General features: G+C 34.6%; 1 protein-coding gene across 4 annotated transcripts in view; it reads right to left on the bottom strand.

The window, feature by feature from the left end:
• Positions 1-15,186, bottom strand: part of Alg3 (Alg3, alpha-1,3- mannosyltransferase) — a 77,169-nt gene extending 61,983 nt beyond the window's left edge. The window contains exons 1-3 of one of the 4 annotated variants that reach the window (XM_081736663.1): positions 15,042-15,186; positions 8,361-8,608; positions 3,525-3,685 (exon numbers count right to left, since the gene is read on the bottom strand). In XM_081736663.1, coding sequence (XP_081592789.1) covers positions 3,525-3,685; positions 8,361-8,582 — 383 coding nt within the window. In that variant the 5' untranslated portion in view covers positions 8,583-8,608; positions 15,042-15,186. Of the gene's footprint in view, positions 1-3,524; positions 3,686-8,360; positions 8,609-14,182; positions 14,338-14,521; positions 14,771-14,872; positions 14,985-15,041 lie in introns of those variants that run through there. The other 3 variants (XM_081736662.1, XM_081736661.1, XM_081736664.1) reach the window with 3 other exon arrangements.
• Positions 15,187-17,163: the final 1,977 nt, after the last annotated feature.

Below are 17,163 nucleotides of genomic sequence, written 5' to 3'. Positions count from 1 at the left end.
ACATAACACAGCACTTAACATACAATTTTAACATTATAATGGTATAAGATACAAATGTATTGCCTTGAATTTTACAATGCTATACTTGACTAATGATGGTATAATGGTGTTAATATGCAATTAAATTCAATTAAATTACCGTTTCCTGCCTCTACAATGTCTGGGGATATATAAGGGTCCCCCACGATTTCTTTTGCTCAGTCGTTCTTTATCCTGGATCTTTTCCCATTTTATTCACATTGTTCGAACTCACCCTGCCAACCAGGGACGTACGCAGAATGTATGTCCTGGGATCCGATCCAGCGCGAAATCCAGACTTTACTGTAAATTTAATGTAACTTTATGGTGATTCTGCAAATTTTAAAATAATCTATCCTCATGTTCATTTTCCCATCACATTGCGTAGTTGCCTTCAACTACAATATAGCTGAGAAATATATGTAAATGGAACTGATGAATCTTTGATGCCTTAAATACCGATGAACATATTCGCCTTCTTGATAATCAGAAGGAAAATGAACAAGTGATCAAACTTTCACAAAGGATATTTACTTCAAAGGAAATGAGTTATATGTACCACTGCAAAATTTCTAACATAACTATCTTGTGTATATATAAGCAACGCACATATATAACTTGCATTTGTACTATCAATAATCGCTTAAGAAGAAAATAGCAACTTACTTTTATCACTAAAAAAATCCAAGAAATTACTTTCTGCTTATGTGTAGCATTGAATGCGAAAACGTATCATCAACTCAAGCTACTTAAAAAGTAAGATTACTGTAATTTCCCAGATAACAGATAGAAAAATATTGACCGAAGCATCTTAGTTGGCAACTACGTAATGTGACGAATTAAACAGCTGTAGTTTTCCGACTACATTGAACAACCCGACAGTGATTTAACGAAACTGTTTGTAGCTTTTTCTTTATTTTTTTAATTAATTTATTTATTTTTTAACACTTATACGAAAGTTCTCAACTACAAATATGCATGCAACAGCATCTATAAGCCATCCTTACTCCTTGATTTCGTCTTCTAATAATTTATTTTATAATTTTGCCATCTGTCATCACTTCTGAACGAAAATGTTTGAAACCTTTTCCTATCTTCAATGATTTTCCTAGGGTTTTTTCCCCCTATATTAGTGTTTGTTTCTTGACATGACCAAGCTTCACTCTTCTATTTAACCTATACTGAACCCACATACTCTTTTGTACACTTGTAACAAGAAGTCTAGATGTCTTCGTACTGCTCCTGCGGTCTCTTCATAAATTATGTCATATGTGAACATAAACATGTGTCTACCTCTACCTCTATAGGAGGTAAGGTGGAAAAAAATCGTGATTTTTAAAATCACTTTTGTTGATTTTTTTTTTATTTAAAACCATTTTTTTTTAAATTTAAATCAAATCTTTTTCCTCGTATAATACAAGTCGCGAATTGAAGAAAAATATTAGGAATTATTATTAAATGTTAATTATGCCATTTAAGTGAAAGTATTGGGGTTTAAATTAATCCCCAATCGTTAACCTATATCAATCCCAAACAATGTTTCTTAAGCATTAAGGAAAAAGGACAGCAACGTTTATCAACATGACACTTATTTTTCACAAAAGTTACTGATATTTGGCAGAGGCATATTTTTAAAAAATCGGAATTAGTTTGCGGCACGAAATACATATAAAATACATAAATTGCATCTGAAGTTGTAAAATCTAATAAATAAAAAAAAAAAAGTTTCGGAGAGGGAACCCCTCTAAATTCGCCCTATTATATGGGAACAAACTGTTCCGTAACCCATCCTAGAGGTCCTGGATTCGATTCCCTGCTATGTACCTGCATAAAGAAGACTTTATTTATTTATCTTTTTTTTTCATAACTATTGTAGTCTCAAGGATCGATGAGCATGCTGTAATTTTCTTTTTTTTTCTGTTAACAATAAACGTTCGCACATGAGGCAAATATCCTTTCCTACCAAAACTTCCGCAAAGTTAGTTCATTTTCTACTTCTGGATTCCTTCATTATTTCCCTGTCTGTTCAGATTTCCCTATAGGTCTGCATTCTCGTGGAATGCTGAAGTATTGATTTAGAAGTTCCTGTTTTGGACATCAACTAGGACGGAATAACTTGCTGAGCCGCGTGTCTTCCGCGTTATCAGTCTGACGTCGCGCTCAAGCCTTTTTGCTTAAACGCCAGAATTTCTACCGGGTTTTTTGTTTGCTTGTGTGGTCAATCCCTGGACACGTTTTGCTGAGGATCGAAGCTGACGTTTGGTTTTCATTACGAGTATGGGAGGTGCTAGTTTGGACAACATCGTCCCATATTTGGGATTAGGAGGAGGATAGAGGCGGAGTTTCAACTTAACCCCGGAAATGGAAGATTAAAAAAACTAGGAGGATGTGAGACATTGGGAGTCTTGACAATCAGTTGGTTAGGGAGACATCGCGTGCTCGAAGAGAGTACATTCTATCCATTGCACGATGGGACTACATCGACTACAAAAGGTAAAGTGCCTATTCAACAATCAGGAACACATACACCAAATGTATCTTTAAGACTGTTCAAAGATAATTCTTGCCTTCACCTTTCCTTATAATTTGCCGTGCCAAATATTTAAAGTTGATTTGAACTGTGTTTTATTTCTGAACTTAATGTAAACAAACTACATTCCCATAGTTATAAATAGGTAGTGATTTATTAATTTGTTTGGTTTAAAAATTTAAGTCTATTAAACAAACGCGCACACAAAAGAATTTTTGTCTTTAAATGTCCATGGTGATTTCCCCGTTGGAATAGTTAACGATTTAAAGTTACTAAACTCGTAAACCCTATGTTACGAAGAGAAGAAGGCAAGATTCCCTCGTTAACCGTTCGAAACGGATTTTTTCCTAATTATCCTCTGCATGACAGTCGTTTTCATACTGTGATGTACGTACAATTGAGTCTCATTGTATTATGATTAGTATCTTTCATAATCGAAATAACAGAACAGAAACGAGGTTGTACTTATTTTCACTTTAAATTAATTTATTTCGGAATTTGATTTAAATCAACGATTTTTATAGAAAAAAATAAGTGATTTAAATCTTGATATAAATCGTGATTAAAATCAAACTGATTTAAATCAATCCACCTTGATATGAAGTATTACACTGTCTTATTTTCATACAACACTTCATTTGCAACTATTTTCTCTTTCCATGGTTTCTCTCTACACTGATACGCATCATACAGATGTTCGATATACCATTTTTTTTTTATTTTTTTTTCATTCAAATATGTTAAAGTTCTCTCCATATGTGTTTCCTAAGTCCGCTGTCATATGCTTTCCCCAGATAGTTAAGGAAACTGTTATACGTTAATAATTTTTACAATAAACGTACTGAATGTAAAATACATTTCAACAACAATCCATTTTGAAATTTCACGAAATTTATGAATTTCAATAATTATTATTTTTTATTTTCTTATCACAAAAAGTTCAATGCAATACCGAGCTACGAAACACTTAACATACCTAAATACTAAACTTCCAAGACTCCATCTGTCGTCTAAAAATAAATTAATAGCTCCATACAAAAGCAACATTGCCACTGGATCGTTGAACATTCTCAAAACAAAGATGGAATGAACTCGGTAAGATGTACAACAAATGAACAGCAACACATATGGTGGAATCTGAAATCAAAGAAACCTGAAGCTTTAAATCACACTGCTAATAAATTAAGTAAAATAGTATGCGATTTAAAATTATCAAAACAAGTAAACTGATTGAACTGGGATCTACCGCCCCTTTCAGCGACTACGTTATATGAGACGTGGCCTACAGCTTAAAGTGTGATCCTAAACATGTGAGCTTCTACCGAGAATCTGAGCCGAAGACAAGCAGAGCTGAACTAGTTACAGCAATTCAATTTTGTTTACAAATTACTGTACATATTTGTTCTCTAAAACAATGTCAAATAAAGATAACAGTATATAGTATTTTGTTTTAGTTTACTCTTTATATCAAGTCGCCACCTACGTATCGACTCCTTTTCTTAAACAAACAAACAAAAAAAAAAAAGATACATTTGACAACAGAAACCGGCATACTAAAGACATTTTATCCTACTAGAACGGGTTGTTCCTCGTCTACAACAACAAAACTTCATATACTTGGACCTAGATGTTTATTAATTAGTTCTCATTACGTGACACACTGTTTTGCTTCTTCATCATAGATTACTAAAAGGCAGACTTTGCACTTAAGTCATGAGAAGTGATGGAATTATAGGCCATTAAACATAATAAAAAAGCGAATGTAAGTAAATTAAATATCGCAATCTGACGACGGTGATAAAAATATTACAAAATGAAAATTATCTGATTCTATTAAAAGATTGTATTCCCTACAACATTTCTACTTTTCAGTGGAAATCTATTTTAACCACCTGAAAACATAAAAGCAAGTACAAGAAATGAATTCACAGAAATGTTGTAGGAAACAATAGAACAAGGCATTATATTGAAGAAGAGATGCTACTGTTGAACTTATTGTTATACGGTGAATCCATACAATTGATAAGTGGAAACTTTCCTTTAATGTTCCCAGATGTTCTTTCGTTTTTATTAACCATAACTCCTTGCCCGGCTTGTATGGTCTGAGTGGTCTGGATACATTAGGCTAGACCTGTTTGTCATGGTTTCGAATTCGATCAAGGCCATTTCAAGATATATTGTTCGTTTAATATTCATTTCACTATCATCCTTTAGTCTAAAGGCAAGAATACTGGGAAGTAGAACTTAAGCACGCAATATAATACGCCTAATGACTTGCTTGGGAGATAAAATGCAGACTGAAATTGAGTTCTTGTTTACCTCCGTATTTAGTAGGATTTTAGCCGTCTAGTTTCCTCCGTTATGCTGCAGAACCTACGTAGTATCCTCATCTCTTTTACACTATTCTCAAGTGCAAGTAGGGAAGAAAATATGCAATAGAAATAACGCCAACAAACTAAGACGAAGGTAATTAACGCCCAAACAAAAATGAGACACTTATATCCACTTATTACCCTGATGAACTACTCCCTATATTCCTAATGGAAATTCAAATCGTTCCCACAATGCAACGAAAATGACTCTGCGACACTACCGGTTAGAGTTGTAACTAACTGCATCGTCTGCTACTGGCAGTAGCTAAGTATATCATTGGCTAATTCTATCAGACTGACACGCTCTGAATGATTTGATTCGTTCTTGCTTTTCGTAGTTTGTGGTATCCAACTTCCTTGAGTGGCGGCGCCACCAGTATCCACAGTTTCTGCGGGAAAAGCACCTGAAACCTCTTATACTATATTGTTACTCTATGCTTACATCTGCTCCCCAACACAAGTAGTCTGTCTCAAAATCGGTTATATATTCCGTTCTTAAGAATGATGGCCAGGAATTACATCTTGCCTCATCGGCCTATAGAAATTATATAGATTATAGACATTACCTCGAATGTTTAGTTCTCACTTTAGTTTATTTATTTATTTATTTACTTTCATAATGTTGCCTGCTTTGTGATAAGAATTATATAGGGCAAACCAAGAAGATCTTTCAACCAAATAGAAAGAATATATCGAAGACATAAATTATGTTCAAACAAAGTATTTTTTTCTGTCCAAACATATTTTTGTATCAGGAACATACTAATTAGTTCCGTAGTAGTGTCTTCACAACACAGCGGAAAACATGGTAGCCGTAAAACTTGCTATATTTGTAAAAACAACTCCTGAAATAAATTCCGATCTGGATGTTACCTACTAAAACGGTATATTAGAAGGACTCGTAAGAACATTCTATAGTATCTTACTAGTCTTGCTTAAATTTCACTTTATTTTATTTATCTTCAAAGACACAATCGTTCTTTTGTCTCTTTTCTTCTACATAGGTTCTTCTGCTTTCACTATATCATCTCAATATCCTGATGCGTTTTTTTCTTTCGTCTCCTATGTATCTTTCTTCTACATGCACTATATAACAACGTTTTAATTTCTTCTTTCTTTCATTAAACTTCAACTTATCTTCTTTCTTTATTTAAAGTTGACTAAAAAAAACAGAATGCCCCAAGATATTACACTCCACTCAAAATTAGGTTGTAGTTCTTTCACTGATTGTCCCGAAATTGTTTCTAATTAGAATTCTCAAGTATAAAATTCATACTTTGTTTAGTAACATTTTTCAATAGCAGGGTGGAAATAATCATGATTTTTTAAAAATCATTTTTGTTGATTTTTTATTTGAATCATTTTTTAAAATTTAAATCAGATCTTTTTCCTCGTGTAAAACAAGTTGCGAACTGAAGAAAAAAGCACCAAGAATTAGTATTAAATGTTAATTATGTCATTTAATTGAAAGTATTAGGGTTTAATTTTTCATTAATCCCCAATCAACGCCAAACACTGTTTCTTAAGCATTAAGGAAAAAGTAATGCAATGTATATCAACATGACACTTTTTTTCACTAAAGTTACTGATATTCGGGAGGGTCATATTTTTAATAAATGGGAACTAGCTTGCGGCACAAAATGCATATAAAATACGTAAATTTCGCCTAAAGTTATAAAATCTATGAAATTTTTAAGTTTCGGAGAGAGGGTCGGACCCCTCTAAATACGCTCCTATTATCTGGAAACAAACAAACAGACAAAAGAATTTTCGCTTTAAATGTCGATGGTGATTTTCCCGTTGGAATAGTTAACGATTTAAAAACCCTACGTAACGAAGAGAAGAAAGTAGGATTCTCCTGTTACCTGTTCAAAACGAGATTTTCCCTAATTATCCTCTGCATGACACTCGTTTTCATACTGTGCTGTACATACATTTGAGTCTCATTGTATTATGATTATCTTCCATAATGCAAACAACAGAACAGCAACGGGATTTCACTTATTTTCACTTTAAATAAATTCATTTTGGAATTTGATTTAAATCAACGATTTTTATTTAAAAAATCAAGTGATTTAAATCAGACTGATTTAAATCAATCCACCCTGCTCAACAGGCAATCGAAAATCAATATACCTTCATAAGTGATTCATACACAGTCGCCTTCTTTTGGAAAACATCGATACAATTTATATTAGGAAACAATACTTGAGTTGGCACTTTCATTTTGAACTTTTCTTCAATTTATTAATTTCAATAAGCAGTTACTAAAGATAAATATTCGTTTCAACATTGATTTATAAGTACATTCTTTTTTCTTATATCTAATGGGCGTGATATTTTCGCCACATTAAGTGTGGCCATAATATAATAATACTTTAATACCAATAACAACAGCAAGTCCATTGACAATGACAGTACAGACATGTGACGTACCGGTACTTTTTGCATAACATGTAATAAGCTTTTTGATTGACGACAAGGATACTCGCTTACGTATCCTAAATATCAGATACTTTCTGCTGCTTCTAGGAATATGATTAGCTGAGTACTATTCTAATCTTGAAATATGTATTCCATATGTTCTATCAGTCATTCTAATAAAACAGTTGAGGTGTTCTGGGTGGTAAAGGCGAACTCAACGGAAATTACATACAACTTGAACGCTGGGAAATTACATTCGAAGTGTTGGAGAAGTAATACCAAACTCCTCTGTGGCAGCTAGTTCTCGTACCCATATCTAAAGTGTAAATACTTCAGAAAATACAGTTTTAAGTTAAATGGACGATTAAATGTTCACAATGTATTTTCAAGAAATATAGGTTTATTGAAAATGAAAATGAAATCTTTAAGTTTGACGTCCTACGGTTATGTCGGCTAGGCTAAACGAGTCGGTGATGATGAGAAATGAATGAAATGGTGAAGAAAGTGGGAGGAAACGGGAGAACTACGAGAAAACCCGCACACACGATGTTTGTCCACCACGAAATCCACTTGGCGCGAACTGGAATTGAACCATGCACCAGAAGTCAACGCTCTACCACTGAGCACCGCGGCCCCCACGCCTCTTTTGAGTTCGACCTTATTACCAGTAATGCCTCAATTACAACAATGCAAAAGAGGTATCACAAACCACACAGAGAACACAACTAAGAGAAATTATATATTTGACGGTAAATACTTAACGAGACAAGCAAAAATTGTCAAATGATATAACTGGATGCATATTAAATAGCTGAAAAGACTCACCTTGAACCATTCTTAAATGAAGAAGAATAGCATACAGCTTCAATAGTTGACTGCTATCATTCACTTTTCTTTTTTTTTCCATCGAAGATGATAGCAGCCGACCACTGAAAATGTACATGATTTTCCTTCATTTAAGGATCTTTCAAAGTAAGTGCTGTCAACTAAGCCAAAGAAAAATAAAAAAAACTCACCTTTTTGCTACGAATGTAAATTCTGAACACTAACAACAAGAAAATTAAGTACAATCCGGCAAATATGTACTGGGCTACTCGGATATTTTGCCCATGGTTAGTTAAATAATATAGTCCCATGAATATGTATACAAAACCAGCTGGGTAAACTAAAGGCCCAGTGTCACCTTTTAACTTTGTATAGTCCCATGTTCCGTTAATAACACCTTCAACTTCCTGCATATAAGCAACCCAGTCGATCTCTGTATCTGAAAGGAGCAAAAGACGTGATTAAAAATATCAACCAAGACATCAAGTAATGAGATACTTTTCATGGTTAAGATTCAGGCTACAGTTCTGTACAGGTCTAAAGGTACCTAATGTTCGCTTCTTATTAAACTAACGAAACCCATCTAACTTAATCTCCTCATACAAAAAATATAGAATAATAAAATTAACGAGTAAGTTCCAAACAATGAAATGCAGAACTTACACGAACCTCTAACTCCCTTATTCATCATTAACTAAGATCGTTCAAACTAACTGTGCTCGAGGAATAAGCGTGTGCGATATAAAAATACTAAAAACATCAGAAAATAGTACGTACTTATTCCTCAAAGTTATTTTAATAAACGATATTCACTGAATTCGTTTACAGTATACTTAGAAAAAGACAATAATGAAGACAGTATAAATTTCGCTACGGGTTATTTATTGGGTTGGTACGATTGAAATGCTCGACTGGATGTGTCCCGCTCCAGCCACATACTTTTACTTTACCATCACTCAGTCCATGATTGGATTCCATAATGAAAGTTGTCTGGAGAATGCTATGCAAAGAAATCCTCTACCAAGATGTATTCGAGAAGCCGAAGGACGTGTAGTCGTGGGAGAAACATCAGAGGTACAGTAAACTGTGTGTGAGAAAGGATTTCATAAACTGCGTGTGAGAAAGGATTTCATAAACTGTGTGAGAGAAAGGATTTCATAAACTGTGTGTGAGAAAGGAATTCATAAACTGTGTGTAAGAAAGGATTTCATAAACTGCGTGTGAGAAAGGATTTCATAAACTGCGTGTGAGAAAGGATTTCACAAACTGTGTGTGAGAAAGGATTTCATAAACTGCGTGTGAGAAAGGATTTCATAAACTGTGTGAGAGAAAGGATTTCATAAACTGCGTGTGAGAAAGGATTTCATAAACTGTGTGTAAGAAAGGATTTCATAAACTGCGTGTGAGAAAGGATTTCATAAACTGCGTGTGAGAAAGGATTTCATAAACTGTGTGTGAGAAAGGATTTCATAAACTGCGTGTGAGAAAGGATTTTATACTGCAACTCATGGAGAGTCTGTATCATGCTTTACGCGACTAAGAGCGTGCAGTATCGATGAACACGAGGACACGTTTACAGCACATTTCATGTAATTCAGAACTGTAGTGTTCCGTAGTGACGGTATCATCTCGACGGACATAGACATTCCATTAAAGAACAGCATACCAGCCATAACACTTCCAGAGTGGAGGGGTAGTTTTGGAAACCGTCCTGGATGTTAATTACAGAGTTTTATAGTGGCTCTATGGTTAGTAAATGCGTCTATGGCGCGGGAAACCGGATTCGATTCCCGGTGGTTGCGCCTGTGATTCGAACCCCACGTTAAGCAGAAGGTACATAGCCTCGGGAGTGAAAAGGACCTTAAACTCCAATCCAACCAACCTGGACGTTAATCGCGATCTAACAGTTGTCCTCACCGTTCACGATTGTCTTGACACATTTTGATCAGAAATAACAATCCGATGCAGAAAACTTTCCCGGTTAGGCTACTCCGTATACTCACAGAATTGAACACCTCCAAACGAATATCTTTGTTGGTCAGTGTCAACTCACAAGCCTCACGAGTCCAACCTTTTCATCTTACCGACTGCGCGAACCCGCCGCATAATAATGTTATGACGTATACCTTTTTGTCTGTAATTACAAGATAAATTTTCCGAGTTGCTATTTCCACGGGGTGCTCTTGATGAATCAGCTAATGTTGGTTGGTGGCCGCGGGGCTCATTTTTCAATGTTGTGTCACTGGCACAAAATTTCACACCTCAAGGGCATATCGTGCATTCGTTCACCACTCCTTTCCTAAATACAACATTAATGTTTCTCGCAGCTATATGTATGCGAAATGTTCCAGTTTGAACTAGTAAAGGAAAATCACTCGCAATTGTGTGTTCTTCATGGAGCACTTTCATACGAGCCTGCACGGAATTTGTGACGTCCTGCGCGTAGCCTGGGTATCCATTGACTCCATGGTTTCTTATGAAACAAAGTCAATACTTAAATATTTCGGTTATTTCGGTAACAAAATAGTAGGTTGGAAACACTTGGAGACCCTTCCGTCTGAGCCTCACCAGCTTGCTAAACAGACTTACGGGCTATGCTGCTTAGGGAGCGAATCTATTATCGCTGGGGATTGCACACGTTGTTGGGGAGGTGCGAAGGCTCGCCTCTGGGAGTTTAGTTTTAGCGTTGAATGCATCTTTCAATGCTAATATGTTACAAAATGAAGTCCTTAATACAGAGTAAGAAGTTTCTGTGCAGAAATATGTGTTTCAATTAGTGATAACTTGTTTAATTTAGGTATATATTGTCAGGAGTTATTCAGAGTAGCTGTTTTTATCTACATGGGACCAGAATCATAATAGCTTGTAGAATATATCTGATACATTAAACATATATATAAATTTACCAAACGCTATCTTACAGGATAAAAGAATAACATTTCTGTGTAATTTTAGTTGAGTTTCCCATTTCATAGAATCAGTGGGGTATTTACGATTTTGTTTCGGAGACTTTACTTGTTTTGCGAAGGGCTTTGCTAACCTTATTCCTGGAAATGTGGCAATTCTGCAATATATATAAAACAATCAAAAGTTGCCGTAAAATTTCGGTAAGTGCTTAAGCCCGGAAGATACCTCCTTAAATATATCACCGCATAGAATACAATATTAAATATCGTGCGTTGATCCAAATGAAGTTTCTTCTGAGTATCAACATTTCTAGTGAAGTCATTATCACGTGATGGATTAAGTAAATGCAGTATTGTACTTACTTTAAAGTGGGAGGTGCAAGTAACAAACGCTTATCCAAGAAATTTGACAGTTAATTGTAAGAATGTAATTACATTTCTCTCCGTCCATTTTCAAATATGCAGGAAATAAAACCAGCAAATAAGGAAGAAATTCCACTCATCCCCGCTGCAAATCCCAGACAGAAGAAAATATGAACTGCACTTCAAAATATTTGTAATGGAGCTAAATGGGAATATTCTATTAATATATTGCGTGTTTTCCTCCATATAAATGTGTTTATTATTATTATTATTATTATTATTCATTCTTTGTTATTAAATTAAACAAAAAAAAAACTATTATGTACTACAAAAAACATAAATTTAACTCTAAATAAAGCTAAGAAAGTTATTTAAAATAGATAGATTTGGTAGTTTCTCTGTTTAACTCACGAAGGAAAATAGAATTCTGACTAATTTTAAACATTCTATGATACACTAAATGCTTTTTGTGTTATTAGTTTATCGGGCCTACCCTACTTGTGGGGTTATGCTTCGTCACTGTATGTAAATTAAACATTTTAATCGCACTAAATCAATATTTGTAACATGTTACACTACCATAACAGTGCGTTTCATCGGACGCACGAAATAAATAGTTTAACAACTGAACTTTTAAAAAAACTAGCCCTGATTAGATTAAGTTCTCAGCTACCATTTATTTTCCGCATTTAGAATTTTAGAATGGAATAATTGATGGGTTACAAGTCACCACGATTAAAAGGCTAAAAGAGCAACTGTTTGACAAATTTAAAGCTAAAATCTCTTAACTCACAATGCAAGTGTAATATATATAAGAAATTTACTTAAAAATGCGACGAGCATTTAACTCGTCTATCTACATAGATATACAACTGAAAATTTCGCTTTATCACAATGTTATACTCGAAAAATGAAGAAACAAATGGACGGTAAATTGTAATATCTATAGTGTGTGTGTAGTATATAGATCAGCCTGTACATTAACATGTGAGACATATACTAATATTAATACATCACCAGAAAGTATGTTTCAGACCATGCAATCAAATAATAAACAATGAAAGCAAACCGAACATTAAAAAAGCCTCTTACAGCGTAGATTTTACTATCAAGAACATGTTAGCATCGCTAGTTGGTACCCTTACGTAGAAACTAACACTGCAGGCATATCTACATTTACGCGTATACCCACCAGCTTCGTCCTGCCCTGATTCGCAAAAAATGAAACGTTACTTATAGTAATCATCTAGCACATGTTCAACAAAAGCCATTTTTATTGCATATCAGTCTGTATTCAAAATAAAAATAATGTGCGAAATTAGCGAGTATGCGGAAAGAAAATAAGATTTCTAGGTATCGTGAGAATATATTTTACACCAAGAAAAAAAAGGTAAAGCGTTTTAGGAAGTAGTTCCCATGTTTTTAATTTGAATGAGTTTCATATAAGAACTACTTATGTTAAAAATACTGTGATGCTTGAATTCAAAACATATGAAAAAGTGTTGAAAGGTATTCATCATGAACAAACCCTTTTCCATGTCAGCCATCCGGAATAATTTTGGAACTGGGGAGTCAAAATGTTTACAGGACAAATAAATTGATGTTAGGAAAGTGTAATTACTAAGTACTAACATAACATAACCTAACTTTACCTAGCCTAAACCATCAGAAAAACAGAAAATACACGAATAAAGTACGAATTTTAAGCAAAGAATTATGGCTCCCCAAATCCAAATATCCTAACCTAACCTAACCTACCTAAACCATCAAAAAATACAGAAAATATAGGAAGAAAGCACGAAATTTAAAAAATATTCCGGCCTCCCATTTTGAAAAATATGCCCAGCCATCCTCATTGATGTTTTACCGGGGGGTTAAATGCCTCACAGTAGGTCCAAAATACGAAACCTAACCAAAACTAAACTAGGTTAACTCAATCTTACCTAAACTAACCCAACTAACGCTATTCTACCCCAAGCTAACCTAATCTGAATATCCTGGGCCCACTCTGCGGCGCAAAGGTCTTACCCGGATTTTCCTCATTCACACCAAATAAATATTGGGATAGTACCTAACATATACCGGTATGTCACAGGTTTTCTTCCTTTGGAGTATGTTTAGTACAAGTGGTGCAGAAGCACGTAAAAAAAAAAAACACAAAATTTACAGGAGAAATGAAATATGCAAGTACTTATACGTAACATAACATAGCCAAATCTAACCTAACATAAACTAACCTCTGCTAACCTAAACTAGCCTAATATTAGTAGAAAATGAAATGAAAACTAAGTTTTACGTTCCACGGTTATGCCGGTTAGGCTAAAGGAGACGGTGATGATGAGATGAGTGAAATGGTGGAATGAAGAAAGTGGAAGGAAACGGGAGAACCCGAGAAAATCCACGAGCACGGTGTTTGTCCACAACAAAGTCCACACGGCGAGAGATGGATCGAACCAGGGACCCCAAGCACCGGAGGTGAACGCTCTACCACTGAGCCACCGCGCCCCCACTAATATTAGTAGAAATAAGCGAAATTCTAATATAACATAAACTAAACTAGGTCAATGTTCCGTTAAGGGGGTCCAGCACCACTTCTTACTATTGATTTTCGTTTCATTATATAACGTTATATTAGGTTAGGTTAGCTTAAGGGGGTCCAGTGTAGTTCTGGACCCCCTTCACGGAACATGGACCCTAAACTAACCTAACATAACCTAAACTAACCGAATGTGAAAAGAAATTACCAAAATTGTAACATTTTTTAAAGAAAAAGAGCTGGACCCCTTCTGCTTAACATAAACCCTTCCTTTCTCCACATGTGCTCGCCGAAGGACTTCGTTCCTCATATGTGACGAGCTAAAGATCATACTGTAGATGCCGTTAATGCCCAGAAATATGCATAGACACGAACGATAACTTCGGACATACAAAGTACAAGGCAGATTTTAGTTTTGTTAGTAACACTCTTCTTGTATGTTTCCTGATGCGTCAGTATTACTCTATTCCTTCATTTAAGTAATCTTCCTACACTACAACTCAGATAATCATTTTATGAAATAAATACTGATCATTGTGTTACTCACATGTTACACGTTCGATAACTAATACATTTACAACTATTTCTGCCACAAATAGAATACAAGCAGCAAACCATGTTAAACTTGGATCAAATATTAGTCTCTTAAGAAATTCCTTATTCAAAAACTTGTCTTTGTAATTTACAGCAATTTTGTACAGCTTTTGTGTTTTGGAAATATTTACACGTTTCGTGGGAGGAGCCATTTTCCAGAAATAATATTGCATAGATGGTACCCCTGATCCCTAATTACATTATCACTACTAGTTTGAACATTTACAAATGCGGTCATTAATGTAGGCTAAAAATATTTTATAAAAACATTTAATACTTCAGAATATCTAACTTAGTATATTACCGAATTTCATTTGAAACATACAACGGAGACGATCCCTAATAAATAATTATAGTATACATTTTTATCCTGATCTTCAAATAAGCGCTGAAAACTTTTTTTTACACATCAAGGGTCTCATTCCATTTAAAATCTGCGTTTGGGTATTTTCTGCATAGCATTAATAATTTACCTTCTATACTTTCTCCGTTGCGATTTGCAGGTGTTCTTAGTTTTATACGGAATGAGGCCTCAAATGTTCGTAGACTGTCAATTATATTTAGTATTCGGATTTAGAATAGGTCCAAAATGTATGGTCCTTATGCAGAGTCGTTTTGACGTTTGATTAACACTATACTACAAGGTTGACTAACGGATGGTTATCAAAATGGTATTCAAAGACTCTGATTAGGACGTGGTATTGGACGAAGTTAATCACCGGTGGTTAATTTATCTAGAGAAGAGACTAATCTTTTACCCACGGTTTAGCGTGGGAAACAACATTTCGTATTTCATTTGTTTTCATTTTTACAGACTACGCATGCTCTGATCTACTTTTCCGTAGTTGCCACATTTATTTTACTCACCGATGCATTGGGATCCTGTAAGTTAATCATACCCAAATCATTATTTTAATTGCACTCAAAGTAGACTCTGAATACCAAAAAGTGCACTTTCCTTAATAAAGACTTAGTATGCTTACTAACTAGTCTGTGACTAACCTTGGATTAACGAATTCTCTGTGAATACTGCCCTATATTTTCGTTTCAAATCTACTTTTGGCTATATTTCCGGATACTATAGTTTGTTTTCTTTACGTCATAAACAGAATTGTTCAATTAGGGAATTTCCATTATTTGTTTTGTAGCACACTGGAAAGTGTAGTGTCTTGTGAAACCGAAATGAGTTGTGCACCACAATGGGTAAGGGTGCAAACGGCGCAGCATGCACTTGGGAAAGCGATGTCACTAAGCTTACGTATATAACACTCTAAACGTATATAGTGTATACAATGATTTTTTATGAGCCTTATACGCTCCATACAAGTCTATCCACTCACGCAGTTCATGTTAGATTTTTGGTCACATTCCGTACAAGTCTTCGCAAAATTCTGCATACATCTACGCAACGCAAAAAGTCATTACATTATGCCGATTATCATAATCACAAATATCACATTCCACAGAAAACGTTGCGGAATGCGTTTGCTAGCCTGATTGGCATGATGTCCTAATTAGCAGAACCTAATGTTATTGATATCTACTCAATATCTTGCCTGAGGCCTCAAATATCGATTAGATATTCAAAATAAATCGAAATAACACGAAATAAATATATAATGGATATACATAAGCAACAAGTGAAGATGCTAAATAGATAATAGATATATGTAGTGACGTATTTACGATTTTGTTTCGGGAGGGGCTTTGCTAACTTTCGGGGGGGCTTTGCCTGAAATGTGAAAATTCTGCAAGATATTTCATATATTTGACTATAGTAAGCAAGATTTCGGAGGGGGGCTTAAGCCCGGAAGCCCCCCTAAATACGCCACTGGATATATGTATGATATCAAACATCATTTTGGGTAGATATTTAATAGATATGTATTGGACATCTAACGTCATATTGATTAGATATTTAATACTACATATATTTGAGAAATTTTTATTTTGAAATCTAGTAGATGTACAAGGTTAGAATCTTTGGATACTTGTATGAATGTGTGTATTATAGGTCCCACGTAAGCGAGACATATACAAATATGATTTATCGTGAGCGGCAAGAGCAGCAGTAGAAGATTCTTCTATAAATTAATTGCAAAGTGCTTAACTCGTACTATTTGCTGGACAACAAATCAGATGTACAATAAGTATCGCTTTCGCACTCATTAAAAGTCAGTGATGAAAATTTTCCGATTTATAAAAACATACTCCACTTATTCATACATCGTTGTTTAGCCGTGATGTGAGGTGGTAAATTTTCTTCTACATTTTTCCGGAAAATTTTCCGTTCTAAACAAATTGTTAAAAAGTAAAAGATCGTTTAAAGAATCTGAAAATTTTCATAGCTCAGACAATTTTCAGTACTTTGTAGGAACAAGTGAAACAATTTTTCATGAATTGAAATATTTTCTGTCTTCTATGGAAAATTGAAGAACTTTTTATGAGTCGAAAAACTTTCATCATCTTGAAGCAAAAAGTGAAACACCTTTTTGTGAATCGGAAAGTTTTATTGCTCTATAGAAACAAGTGAAAGGAATTTTCATGGATCGGAAAATTTTCATTGCGATGTAGAAACAAGTGGAAAAACTTTCA

This window comes from Thermobia domestica, chromosome 13, assembly GCF_964235325.1.
Source record: "Thermobia domestica chromosome 13, izTheDome1.hap1.1, whole genome shotgun sequence".
Taxonomy (NCBI): Eukaryota; Metazoa; Arthropoda; class Insecta; order Zygentoma; family Lepismatidae; genus Thermobia; species Thermobia domestica.
The sequence above is the reverse complement of the archived record's forward strand: the minus strand, read 5'-3'. Positions and strand labels throughout refer to the sequence as shown.